At 44.8% G+C, this 12721-nt stretch overlaps 1 protein-coding gene across 1 annotated transcript in view; it reads left to right on the forward strand.

The window, feature by feature from the left end:
* Positions 1 to 12721, forward strand: part of LOC136621854 (protein wntless homolog B-like) — a 45215-nt gene that overhangs the window by 8000 nt on the left and 24494 nt on the right. The window contains exon 2 of the mRNA XM_066597645.1: positions 6919 to 7194. Within this exon, the coding sequence (XP_066453742.1) occupies positions 6919 to 7194 (276 nt within the window). The remainder of the gene's footprint in view (positions 1 to 6918; positions 7195 to 12721) is intronic.

A 12721-nucleotide genomic window follows, 5' to 3' on the forward strand; every position in this document is an offset into this window, starting at 1 on the left:
GGCAGTATTACAGTAGGTATATTCTTGTCCATAGGGGGGCAGTATTACAGTAGGTATATTCTTGTCCATAGGGGGGCAGTATTACAGTAGGTATATTCTTGTCCATAGGGGGGCAGTATTATAGTAGGTATATTCTTGTCCATAGGGGGGCAGTATTACAGTAGGTATATTCTTATTGTTGTATAGTCTATATTTTGCGTATTGAGTGGTACTTGTGACCATCCCACAACTTATTGCATTCCTATAGTCTGAGAATCCTGTGACAGTCACTTTTACATGATAGAAAGTATGTTTAGTCACATTGAAGTGTCTAGTTGGCCTGGAGGTAAAATGAGTATATTTATGTGAATGCAGAAGAAGGTTGGAACGTTTACCTTCATGTTAAAAATAGCATCTGTATTAGAAAATCTGAGTTTATGTGCAGTTGAGCACTAAACACAATAAAAGAAATACACGGTGCACCATAGTGGAGTATAAACTAAACCGGGTGAAGCCCCTTGATGAAAGGCCAAATGAATGCCCCTCCCTCTCTAGATGTTGGGGTATAAGCTATGGCAGTGGGAGAGGGTCTCCACAGGGGGAAGCTTTATTACACCCATCCAACCAGTATTCTGTCCTGCACTGATGAAGAGCGAAACCCCAAAATGGCCTGTTTGCAGATGGTGTCTTTTGTCTTGTGGAGAAGACTTATTTGGCCTTTAGACCTTCAGGAAAAATCATCGCTAGTGAATAGAGGCGGAGTGGCCGGGGATCGTTCTAGTCCAGCCACCTTATTCACCTTAAGCAGGCAGACACTGACTTGTAGGGAAGCTACTCTTCAATAGGTGGCGCTGCAGATGCATTATGGAAAGTCAACCATGTCCTACATGGCTAGGCGGATACTTCTGGAGCAACTGTTACTCCATACATATGTTATTTGGTAATGAGGAAGCTGGACGACAACAATTAGTCGTTATCACAAGTTTATCTACCTTGAATATTAAACTGCCCATGTAATACCTGTCAGATTTCAGCTAAAAAAGCCATCTCTCTTGTTCCATCCATGTACACTCGGACGATTGTACATTCTCTCAATAGAGGACGGCAGGAAGCTGCTGCCAGACAGCTCAGAAATCTAGTCTGATCCTTATCTTTGCCCAATATCTACCGTTAAGGTGGAGGTTAATTAGTAGGCCTCCATACACAATTAATGGTCAGCCAAAATCGGCAAGTTCAGTCAATGTATATCGAAGGTGACCAGACGTCCCCATTTAGGTGGGACAGTCTCGCATTGAGACCCTGTGTCCAGCTTTCCCCAGGTTCCCAAGCAGGACAAACAATTTGTTTGGTCACCATTATAGTGCTTACCAGCTGGTGTGCCACAGCTCTCTAGCTGGTAATCACTCTGCAGCGCTGCTGCCGGGATGTACACACTGACAGCAGTGTGTGCATCCGGGATCTTTCTCCTCTTACCTCTCCCCTTTGGTTCTGCAAGAGAAGGAAGTGCTGCTGCTTGCGCACAAACTTCTGCCCGCAGCAGCGCTGAGAGGAGGAGGAGGAGGAGGAGCAGTAGCGGCACTCTGAAGACCGGGTGGTGAGGGTAAGTATATGTGTTTCAAGGGGGGGTGCTATTAGTACTGAAGATACTGTGGGGATCACTGCTACTAATGCATATACGCAGCAGATTTCATACTATGCGGTACTCCCACTCCCCTTCTCCGAGTGCTACTGTCAGGTTTCCCGGCATCCGGTTCCCACAGCCTAGTCTGGCACGGTGTTGCTTCTCAGGTGTGGCCACTACAGGCCGCTGGGAACTGGAAGCTGAAGAGCGCTGACAGTAGAAGGTCTTTGGAGAAGGTGAGGGCAGTGCCGCATAGTATATCAGCTGCCGGTATGCAACCGACTTCCAGTCAAAATTCACCAATGGTACAGATTTTGACTGTTTTTTGGATACATAAATGCTGTGAAATTTGCTAAACTTTTTTTTTTTCTTCCTGAAACAGCCCTGTACATTTTATAACGATGGAGGCAAAATCAGACGTTGTGCTAAGCCCCGCCCCTGACCACACCTGTCTTGTTCTGCTCTGACCCTGGGAAAATCTGGTCACCTTAGTATATCTAATGTGTATGGCCAACTTTTAGGCAGTGCCACATCTCCAGCATCGCTGTGCAACTAGCCAACTCCTGGAAGCTGTGATGTTGGCCATACTAGTTATCCAAAAGCAATCCCATTGTTTTAGGTCAGCTTGAAAACAATGTCCTTTTGAATAAGAGTTAGTAGCCTACTTTTCTCTCTATTCTCATAATTGGTACTTCTGTATTCCTAGATCCTGTGTGACTATGGCTCCAGAAGGCTCTTAGTGATTCACCCACCCCCTTCAGTGGTTTCCCTCACCTTCCAAGTTGAAACATGTTGAATGCTAGAAGTGATCCTCATGTTTCCCCAGTGGGTCCTGCTGAAGGGTGACTCGAATACTTCCATGGCAATAGATCTGTAATTCTGTCTCTTTTGAAGTGCAGTTATTCCAGTTTCCTTGTGGAATGTATTTTTCCTCTGGAGGGAGGTGGTGATTTACCTGTTTCTTGGACCTGACGCACATGTTAAGACTTGCCTCTCGCTCGTCCCTGCAGCAGGATCTTATCAGGAGCGGGATACGTTCTATATACAGAACCACAAAGCCACTTTCAACAAGGCTCTGTTTTTCTTTTGTTCAAGTTTGTGTGCTGTCCGAGGAAAGAATGCACTACACTGTGATGGCATACGGCCTCGTCTTGGCCACGTGGCAAGGCGCACATCCGTTATCTTACAGATTGCAAGGGAAAAACTCATGGGAATGAGAATTGCCCATTCAAGTCAATGGGACTTTAAAAAAAAAAAAAAATTGAACAGCACTTGGATGCCATCCGTGTGTGGTCCATATTTCATAAGGGATGCAGAAAGAAAAAAACACAAGCCCAATTCCTTTCTGTTTTGATACTTGTGGGTAATCAGTCACCACTTTTTAATTAATTTCACACCTGTTTCACCAATACATATGGTATGTATGAAAAAAATAAACAAGGGGGGGGGGGGGGGGGCACACTAGTTATTTCTTAAATGTCTACTTCTCCAAAACATAAATATTTGTAATATTTTACATTAAAGTGGTGGTGAGCAGTTTGTTTGTTATATTAGAAAATCTTCAGCATTTTTTTTTTTTTTTTACATTTTGATAATGCCTTCAGTCAGAATGAGAAAAGCAGTAATAGGATCAGTCAACAGCAGTTTAACAACTTATTATATTCTACATATTTTCCAACTTTTGGACAATAAAGAGGAACAACTGTAGTACAGTACCAAAGTCTTGACAGGCCACACTCTCTGTATCCCAAAAAAGTGCCATTAGGTTAAACCCCCCCCCCCCCCCCCCCCCACAGTAATAGTGGTGACCTGTCGTAATAGTGACATCCCCCCCCCCCCCCATAGAGGACCTCCAGCCACCAAGCAATTTAACTCCCTTAGTCCCAGTCTGGTAGCAGTGGCACCGCAGCTGTAATCAGTGAGACCTCTAACCTCTCCACCGGCATCTGTGTGCAGGAATGCAGACGCTGAGGAAGAGGTTGGTGGTTGCACAATTATAGCATCAGCGGCCACTGCTGCCGGACTGGGACTGAAGTATGTTAAATGCTTTCTGGGGCGAAGGGGTGGAACTATGGAACACCGTCCATAGTCGGTCGGGGGGGGGGGGGGGGGTGTTTCTACACTGAGCAGAGTTAAAATCAAAGCTCGTTCACCACTAGAGATGAGCGAGTATACTTGCTAAGGCACATTACTCGAGCGAGTAGTGCCGTAGCAGAGTATCTCCCCGCTCGTCTCTAAAGATTCGGGGGCCGAGACGGGTGACAGGTGAGTTGCGGGGGGGGGGGGGGGGGGGGGGGGAAGAGAGGGAGAGAGATCTCCCCGCCGGCCCTTGAATCTTTAGAGACGAGCGGGGAGATACTCTGCTAAGGCACTACTCGCTTGAGTAATGTGCCTTAGCAAGTATACTCGCTCATCTCTATTCACCACCTGATAAATGTCTTTTATTTACTGTGAATGTGGGATTCCCGCTCTGTAAGTGCTGCTTGGTGTAATGAGGCATTCCCCATTATGGATGTGCTGGGGAGATCCGCTTGCACGCAGGAGGGGGTAATAGAGCACAAAGCAGACCGTCCTTATTGGAAAGATGACTCGGACACCATATCTGAGCACTTGACATCCAGGAATTAATTGGTGTAGACAGCAAACCACTGGGCCTCTGAAAAGACTTTGTTTTTGGTGCCGGGCCAGGGCCGCTCGCCTATTAAATGCATCCTGCCTGTAGTGGGAGCTAAACTATTGGGAGAACTGTCTGTACTGGACATTCTACAGGATCCAAAAAGTAGAGCGAAATCTGTAAGTTGCGTATAATAATTTCATACTTGACCTGGAACTTGGAGAAATCGTTAGTGGACCTCGGATTCTGTTAAAGATATCTCGGTGCTAACAGTACCTCCATCGTCTTACTGGCCACAGGGGCCCCATCGTGCCATTATAGGACTGGCCTGGTATCGCTCATAATTATCGTGTCCGCTCCCCTCCTCTGCATTGTGTGTATGGCCAAAGCCACGTGTACTCTCTATGTACATGGGCACTACACACAATGTTCAAGTCTGGTCTGTGAAAACAGAAAAAATGGGGCATGCCATGACTTTTGTTTGTTTTTTTTTTTTTATTCACCACTGACCTTGGGTCCGCTTGAAAATTTGTGCATGTGACTAGCCTCATAGACTATAATTGGAATGCACAGACAGCACACAGCCCGAAAATACTCTTATTTATCAAACTGGCCTTGACTGTATTGTAATATGCTTGTTTTAAGCTGAAATTGTAAATTTATGTCACCTGCATGTCCTTGGTATTTGCTTTCATTGCTTCTACTGTTTCCCCCAAAATAATCTGTAGCCTGATTTTTCAGGCTTTTTGGGGAGGCTTGAAATATAAGCTCTACCCGGAAAATAAGCCTAACTACATTACATTTAAATAAAAAAAAAAAAACACATTTCCTACCGGTAGCAGGCTTGGTCCAGGTCCTTCCCACTGCTCTCCAGAGCCCCGACGCTTTTCCTGCAGTCCACGGCTGCCCACATAAGATCACTTCCTGGCTATGGGATTCATAAATCCCGCCTCCATGGAGCGATGACTGATTAGCCTGCTGAGTAAGTAAAGTAGAACATTCCCCCAAAATAAGGCCTAGTGTCATTATTTATTAATTTTTTTAAAAATTTTTTAGGGGGGGGGGGGGCAAAATTTAATATAAGACAGTATGCTCTACTAGGCAAATACATATCTTTCTTTACCATGCATTATTCGATAGACTGAACTTTTATGGACCCAGCAATACCAAATATAATGTGTTTGTTGTTTGTGTTTTTTTTTTTTTTGTTTTTTTTAAATCTAAGTATGGCCCCCTGCACACAGGTGGAAATTCAGCAGCGGGATTTCCCGCAGAATTTCTGCCTGTGCCCGCTTGCATAGGGTTGCATTGGATAACGCAATCCTGTGCACACAGCCACGATTTGTCCGTGTGAAAACACGTGCGAAAAACAAATCGTGGCATGTTCTATTTCTGTGCGGGTCTCTCGGAGGCCTGTACAGAAATGTCTCTGGTGACGCGCCTGCTCCGCTATGCGGCAGCCGGCACATCACAGAGCAGATGAGACACCGGGAGTTGGTAAGCCACAGGGCTGTGCAGGGAGGGGCACATGTCCGCATCCCGCTGCGAGAATTCTCACAGCGGGATCCGACCCGGCCGTCTGCAGGCGGCCTATAGGTGAAAGGGTGTTAAAGTTTTTTTTAATAAAGTTTATTGTAAAACAAAAAGGCTTTTTTTTTTTCTTGAACTTGTTTGATCATTTTATATCATGTGCATTGAAGTATTGCAATATTTGGCTTTCTGCAAGCATTCTATTAAGTCGGTCCACAGGTCCATCTAAATAGGCAAAAGCACATGGCAGCCCTGGGGGCCTTCAGAAGACGCCAAGCTGCTATGACAATCGAACAGCACCTCACAATCTCATTGCTCTTATGCCCCTTTTTATATGGGATGCCCCTTGTTTGTCCGCGCTCGGGCCCCTTGTTTGGACTGCACGATTCTTGCTTCCTTGTCGGTCAGTGTTACACATTCCTATGTTTTAAACTGCCCGACAAGTGAACGAGAACCCAGACAAATCGCATGACCACTTGTGTTCCATCCAAGCACATGCATATAGAACCGGGCTATCCTCACGGAAGCTCTTCTAGAGCCAAAGGCCAGTTATAGACGTCAGAGCCTGGATATTCCTCTCCGAGTTCTTCGGTTCCCAGGAGACGCTGTCATCATCAGACTTCAGATACCTTTTAGCACTTTTACTGCATCTGCAGGAAGCTGTAAAGTGATTGTTTTTATGTGGGTCATTTAACTCCTGAATCACAGAAGTGCAGCCGTCCCTTTATTAGGGATTGTATGCAGCCGAGGGGTTCTCCAGGACTTTACTATTGATGAACTATCCTCAGGATGGGTCCTACATAATTGATCAGCTGTCATTGTGGATAGAGCCAGAAGCAGACAGCTCTGTCTATTGTGCAGCACTCCAGGTTAGTATTGTACGTGCAGCTTCTATTGAATTCAATGCAATATCCCAATATCAGCTGATCATTGGGGATCCCAAATGGTGGGCCCCTGTCAATCAACTATTGATGACCTATCCTGAGGAAACCTGCCGAACCTGCGACAAATGTAGAAGGAACACCCAGCACTGAAGCACTACTCTGCCAAATACTGATGTGTTGTAGCCCACCTCTATGGCATGATGCCACTGTGCCAGGCCATAAGGGCCTCTCGCTTTGGCTTTCTATTTCCACATCTATTGACTCTATTCTCTTGTTTTTTTTCTTTCCAGCACCAAAGCCAACAACCTCTGTCGAATTTTTAGCTGTGAAGTGTGTCGATATACGGAAAGACCATCACGATGCCCACAAGTGGTTGCTTCCTTGGGGAAGCGGTAGCTGTGAAAGCATCCGAGCCTTTGAGGAAGCGACCAGCAAGCTTATCGAAGCCAATGACATTGTATTCTCTGTGCACATACCGTTCCAAGGCCAAGAGATGAGTCCTTGGTTCCAGTTCATGCTCATCATCCTACACCTGGACATTGCCTTCAAGCTAAATAATTACATTGGTAAGAGCTGCCACTGGTTCAAGTATTTTCCATGTCCCTCCTATGTGACGGTACCCTAAACGAGCCTTCAGTCAGGCTTCAGATGTATGTGGGTTCTTGGGTAACGCAGTAGAAGTGACTCCTGTCTTCCCCACCTTTGGGCTGAGGACATTGAACATGTATACCCAGATCACCTGGGCTCCCAGTGTCTGTGCAGGCTTCCCTGTCTCTAGTTTGGTTTGTATGACAATGTAGGGTGCTACATTTTGTAAGATCCGTAAGTTTGGCCAAACTGCCTTTTACTCTGCTTCTACCTGAATAGCAAATAAACCGGATAGATTTGACACTGAGGGGTCTGGAAAAGCAGGACAATGATCTCTAATGGGGTTGTGCCAGCCTTAACAGCTATACCTTGTTCTATGGTTTGGGGAGAAGTGTCTGATCGGTTGAGGTCCGACAGCTGAGAACCCCATCAATCACAATAAAACTGGGGTTTGGAGTGTCCATGAATGTAGTCCAGTACAAGCACTTGGCTATCTCCAGCAGTCCCATGGAAATGAATGCGCATATACTAAACACCCAGATCCCCTGTTCTTGTGATTGATGGAGGTCTTAGTTGTTGGACTCCCACCCATCAGACATCTATCCCTCATCCTGTCGTTGGGGAATAAGTGTTAGGGCTCATTCACTTGGGTGTATGCAATTTTGATCCTCAAACCCACCACCCGCCCAAAAAACACATCAGGGATTATTTACTAGTCAAAATTATGCTACATAACTGTCCCAAATGTTTTGTGCCAAATTTGCACCTTTTTTTAGAGACTTTTGGACAGTCGGAGAAAGTGGTGTAGCCTAAAGTGTGCCAAAATTTAGGTACAACTTTTTTTTTTTTTTGCCTTAAACTAATCTGATAGATGGTGTAAACGTCCACTACACTGTCTTAAATCTGACTGCTGTCATCACATGTGTATGTGAATGTTACATCCATCTATGCTGCGAATGTGCAATGTTTTCATTTTAGATAGGCTCACCGCAGAGTACTGACAGCGGCCCTGTCCTCTTCTCCCGGTGGCGGAATATCTCTGCAATATATTCTGCAACGGATGGGGGGCCTAAGACGTCTGGGTGATACTGCCCTTCGATATGACACAGATCTGCTCTGCAGGGTTTGTAGTACCTGCTTAGTCTCTGAAATTAGGCTGACATAAAATGGACTATTCCCTTCCATTTCCTGGATACACTGTTTTTCCATATCTTCCTATACAGATGATATGGGAGGGGCAGATTATCCCTGCGGTTCTATCCCGTGTTATAATGTGGAAATCATTCTTTGTCTGTGAAGCAAAATGTAGTGTTTTAGTCATTTGAGCCTCCCGCCTCCGTCCTGTATTGTTTGGCGGCCATGATTAGAGAAGTAACATCTTTAAATAGAACGCTGCCTCATCTGAAATGACTGGTTCACTAGGGCGGCATTAAATGCAGAGTCTGAGTTATTCTGGATCAACGCCAATAAAAACACCACCGCTCAACACTGGAATCTAAGAGCCGCTACCTCGGGTTCATTAACTCTGCAGACAGAATCTAACTAAAAACCTTCGTCTTAGAGTATTAGAGTTTTAAAACGTTCAGCAACTTTGTCGGGCTGCTTTCACTCCAATGTCGGGGCTCGGCTCGGGGTTTTCATGTGTCGGCTTCTGTTCCATCAGATTTCTCGGTTTTCTTTTCCATTTTATTCCAGTTTCTCTCCTCCAAAAACGGAGCAAGCCTGCAAACTTTCGATTTGCTTTCTGCTTTGTTTGTGTTCTACTTTTCCTTGTTTTTTCACCACTGAATCAATCTGGGTGGAAAGAGGATCATTTTTATATATTTATTTTTTTGTCTATTTTGAGTTTCTCTCCCCCAAAATCGGAGCAGAGAGATGGAAGCCCTGAGCCCTAACTTGTGTGAGAGCAGCCTTATTGCTGACGGTCTTCAAGGCCTCTGCTTGCTCTCAGAGAATGGAATATTCTTTTTTACTATTGAGGGCTGCAAACCAGTATATTTGTTTCCAGCTGATAACTGTAAGTTGGATTCCAACTGCAAAATCTCGCAGCAGAATATGACTCAGCACCCCCCCAGAGACTCATGCTCACCTGCCTGAATCCGCTGCCGAGTGTCTTGGCCGGCGCACACGCGCAGTGCTATGCTTGTCGCGCTGGGCGGTGACACGGATTCTCGCGATACTTCCGCAGTGCTCACAGCAGAAGTATCATAGGAAGGATGGCTTCCATTGACTGCAATGGAAGCTGTCCGTGCGATTTTACACACTGATTAGGACATGCTGTGATTCTCCCCCGCGAGCGGAAAACTGTTGATTTCCACTCGTGGGCAGGGGAAATTAATTTACAATTGCATGTCTATGAACGAACATTGCTGCAGAATTCGCGGCGGGCATCTGGCCTAAGTCTTCTCCCTCACCTTCTTGTTTCAATTTCCTTCCTGACGCCATAAGACTCTTTCGCTGTGTGTTAATTTTACTGCAAAACGCTGCAGCTTTGTGATGCAGTTTTCAGCTGATTGGCTTCTACAGATTGACGTACACTCTCCTCCCAAAAGTAGTTGGACATCTGAGCAAGAATCAAAAGCAGCATCAATTTCTATGTTAATACTTAGCGGGGCTTCCTTTGCCCCTAATGACATTGGATGCACTTTAGCTGGTATTTCACTCCATTCATCCTGCAAACATCTGGCGAAACATAGTTGGCAGCACATTATTGTCTAGAATCTCAAGGTATACCTCAATGTTCATTGTTCTTGTTACTGCAACCAACAGACCGAGACCATGCCACGTAAAACATCCCTAGACCATAACAGAACCTCTGCCATACTTAACTGTTGGCACAACACACACAGGCAAAAGGGTTCCCCAGGATCCTCCACAACCAGATGAAGATGGAGTAGCGTGATCCATCACTCCATAGAATGTTCTTCCATTGATCACTAATAATGCTTTCTTGCACCACCTCTTCGGATGGGCTGATGCATCTTATTTGAGAGAACTCGCCAGGCATTTGCAGAATGAATGAATGGAGGGAAACTGAAACTAAAGTGCATCTGACATCAATGGTGCCAAAGGAGGCCCCACTAATTGGCATATGGAAATATTTTTCATTCTTGGTCAGGCATCCAATTATTTTTGGTAGGATAGTGTACATGATATAAATGTGCTTCCCCTATAGAAGCCAATTGACTCTACACTGCATTACAAAACTTCAGTGTTTTTAATGTAAAATGCATGTGGAGTTGATATGTAATTGACTTTAACTCCAAAAAAACCCCACTTGCAAAACGCCATTAAAATGCGGTAAACATTCATAGTATAGAGTTGACCTTACTCCCAAAACTGCTCTATCTCTTTAGAAAACTTCCTATTCCTGTTCCTGCCCTAGGTCTCCGAGCCTTTCAAAAAAATATATCTGCCTTTTATCTGGGCACATAAACGTCCATAATGTTTTTGCACAAGAAATATGGAGGTCTTTCTGTTCCATGCATCCTGAAATATTAGAAAGCAGCCCGCCTGGCACAAATTCCACCCATTTTTGCTGGCTCCCATTCCCCGCTATGGACCTTCATCGAGGAAAGCCAGTTTTCTCCTCATAACTGGCCTTCCCTACTTTGGACAAAAGTCCCCCTTCCTTTAAACTTTAGAAATAATGCGCCATACTCCTTTTCCTCTATCCTGTTATGTAGACAGGTCAGGTTCAAATTGAATCCTCAATCTAACCCATCCCCACTTACCCCTCTACTCTACAACCCAGCTTTCCCCCTGGCTTGGAGGCGGCACAATTCATATGGTGGCAAACAAATAAATTGACTTTTCTCTCTACGATTTTCTCATACATGGTAAATTGATTTCAATATCCTCTTTTAATAGCCAATATAAACCACCTCCAGAGGAATGGTGAAGAATGCAGGTTTTCCGTTATTGGTCCTCCATTATACCACCATCAGTCAAGGTAGAGATGAGTCGCATAGAAGCCATATGTAAATTCTGCCCCACACATCCAGGCACCCTGTCCCATTTCTATAATATTCTGAATGGAACATTACAAGATTCTAAGCTTCCCTTTATGTTACAATGGGAGTCAGATTTACACTCCCCTCTGTCATTAGACCGTTGGCACCACTGCTGTGAGACTTTAAGCAAAAATAGCTGGCAAGTCTCTTAGACTAAGACATCCTTAAAGGTGTTACACAGAGCTTATCTGGTACCTGAGAGGCTAAATGCTATTTACCCAAAATCTCCAATTTATGTTTTCGAGGCTGTGATGACATAGGCTCACATCACCACATTTGGTGGGCATTAGAGTGGAGCGAACGTACTCTTTCGAGCTTGATGCTCGTTCGAATATTAGCATACTCGATGGTGCTCGCTACTCGAGCGAGTATCACGCCTAGTTCGACCCCTGCCCCAGCTTTGGCCCCTCCCTGCTGCCGAGGTGTCAGATTTGACCCCCTCCCCGCTGCAACGCTGCGCACGTCAACGGTAGTTTGTGGCTGGCTTGGTGAAGGGGAGAGAGATACAAAAATGCTCAAGCCTCCCATTGAAGTCAATGGTGTTCGTTACTTGAATAGAGCTCTCAAATTTTACGAAAAGCTCGACTCGAATAAAGAGGACCTGAGCATTTTGGTGCTTGCTCATCTCTAGTGGTCAAACCCAATAGCACAGGCTTTTTGGAGAAGGGTCTCCCATCTCATAGCTTCTATGATTGGGAAGAGTCTTGGACTCAACCCCTATGTCTTACTGCTGGGAAATAAACCTGCGAGTATACGCAACGCCGCCTTTAAATTGCTGCAATATAACTATGGCAGCACGTATTTCGATAGCACAGCAGTGGCGAAAACCAACCCTCCCATTTGAATCTTTTATATCCCGCATAAATAAAATTCTTTTGAATGAAAAACTCCTAGCTATACGCCAAGACAAAATGTCGCAATTTGAAAAGATTTAGAGCCCCTGGATAACCTTTGGTAATGTTCCTCACGTACACTATTTTGTAAGACTATAGAAGGATGATGACTCAATAATATACCTGCAGATTAAGCATGGCATTCTAGCAGATCTAGGCCCCTATGTATTATGTGATTAAAAACACCATAAAAAATGAAGATATTGGGATTTACTACTTCCCTGTGTGATGTATGGAGAGATCATTACTATTCCCTGTATACACTTAAAATTGTCCCTTGTTTTTTCTGTTAGTTTAATAATGGAATCTCTGCACTCCAATAAAGATGTAGCTCCATCCCCCTGCGGGGGGTCTATGCGGCAGAGGGTTGCCAAACGTTTTATTGTACTCAAAATCTTTTGAAACCTAAAATGCGGTAAACAAACCTGCTAAGATGAAGCCATGTAGAAACGCTGCCGGAGAGCGGTCCCTTTCACTGATGGGCAGTGGATCTTGAAAACGGTAAAGCATGTGTAAGACCTTCTGGGCCGGCGTTTCTTCTTTTATTTAAATGGGCACTGCACTTTCAGACAACTTGTTTAATATGATGGCAATTGTCA

The sequence above is a fragment of the Eleutherodactylus coqui genome, chromosome 3, assembly GCF_035609145.1.
Source record: "Eleutherodactylus coqui strain aEleCoq1 chromosome 3, aEleCoq1.hap1, whole genome shotgun sequence".
NCBI lineage: Eukaryota > Metazoa > Chordata > Amphibia > Anura > Eleutherodactylidae > Eleutherodactylus > Eleutherodactylus coqui.